The following is a 1,246-nucleotide window of genomic DNA, read 5'->3' as shown; positions in this document are numbered from 1 at the left end:
GGAGTTTTTCTCGCAATATTCATATATATATATTCAAACAACGCCACCTTCCTCCAGCGTGAATTAAACAATTAAAGAATCTCTTCAGGCTCTGAAGTTTCTAAACTAAGAAATATATATATTCGGTCATAGGAGCCGTTCGCTAGGTGTTGTGCGGAAATTATTATTGTCTGCGTTCTAAGAAAGTAGGACGTAAAGTTGTACGTAGATGTCGGTTTGGATTTACTCGTCCTGTCACTGAAACATTGACAATAAGAGATGTCGCAAGTTCGATAGCAGGTAGAAAACAATTAAAACATAGAAGTAGGCTTTACGATCTTCCTCGTAGACAAAATGAAAGTGATATCAATGATTATAATCCTGTCCTTCTTATTGCTTGGGAAGGAAATATGGATATACAATTCATTGGTGAGAAATCAACATTACTTACATGGTACGTTACAAAGTATATGAATAAAGCGGGAAAATGTGAATTATCTGAATGCATTACCAATAGTACAAATAATCAAAACAAATCACTAGGAAGTTATTTTTGGAATATTGCTTTGCGATTTACGCAAAACAGAGAATGTGGAGCTCTCGAAGCTGCTGATACATTATTAAGTATTCCTTTATACGGAACTGATCAAAATACGACTATTAGGTGGCTAGATGTTAATCAAATTAGATATAGAAAATTAAAGACTCGCAAAGAAATTGAAAATCTTAATAAAGAATCTACGGACATAGTTTGTCCGTCTTTGATAGATACTTATTATCCAATAAGACCGAAAGAATTAGAAGATGTATCTCTTTATGAATTTGCAAAGTGGTATGATATCACGAAAATAAAACCGAAAAGTAAGTATGTCGTATATTACAAAATAGATAATGGTCTATATCTTAAAGGACAGAAGCGTGAATATCTTATTAATCATTATACATACGACGTGAATACACAACCAGAGAATTATTTCTTTTTAAAGATTTAACGCTCGTGAAATTGTCAACAGAAATATGTAAGGCCGATACGAGCCATTCGCAGGATGTTTGTGCGGAAACTAAGCGTGTACATATATATATATATATACATGTAACGAACTATACTTATAAATTTTTACAAAAGTTAGTTTCCGCACAAACATCCTGCGAATGGCTCGTATCGGCCTTACATATTTCTGTTGACAATTTCACGAGCGTTAAATCTTTGAAATTACGCTGGCTGCAATTTAGCGTTAACAGTATCATCAAACCAATTTCGATATAT

At 33.3% G+C, this 1,246-nt stretch overlaps 1 protein-coding gene across 1 annotated transcript in view; it reads left to right on the top strand.

Moving 5' to 3' along the window:
• LOC109863042 overlaps positions 1-1,246 on the top strand; it is a gene marked incomplete at its 3' end in the record, with an annotated part of 10,229 nt that overhangs the window by 3,974 nt on the left and 5,009 nt on the right. Inside the window, 1 exon segment of the mRNA XM_020443220.1 lies at positions 566-840. Within this exon segment, the coding sequence (XP_020298809.1) occupies positions 566-840 (275 nt within the window).

This window comes from Pseudomyrmex gracilis, unplaced genomic scaffold (assembly GCF_002006095.1).
Source record: "Pseudomyrmex gracilis isolate BER0280 unplaced genomic scaffold, ASM200609v1 scaffold_2960, whole genome shotgun sequence".
Taxonomy (NCBI): domain Eukaryota; kingdom Metazoa; phylum Arthropoda; class Insecta; order Hymenoptera; family Formicidae; genus Pseudomyrmex; species Pseudomyrmex gracilis.
The sequence above is the reverse complement of the archived record's forward strand: the minus strand, read 5'-3'. Positions and strand labels throughout refer to the sequence as shown.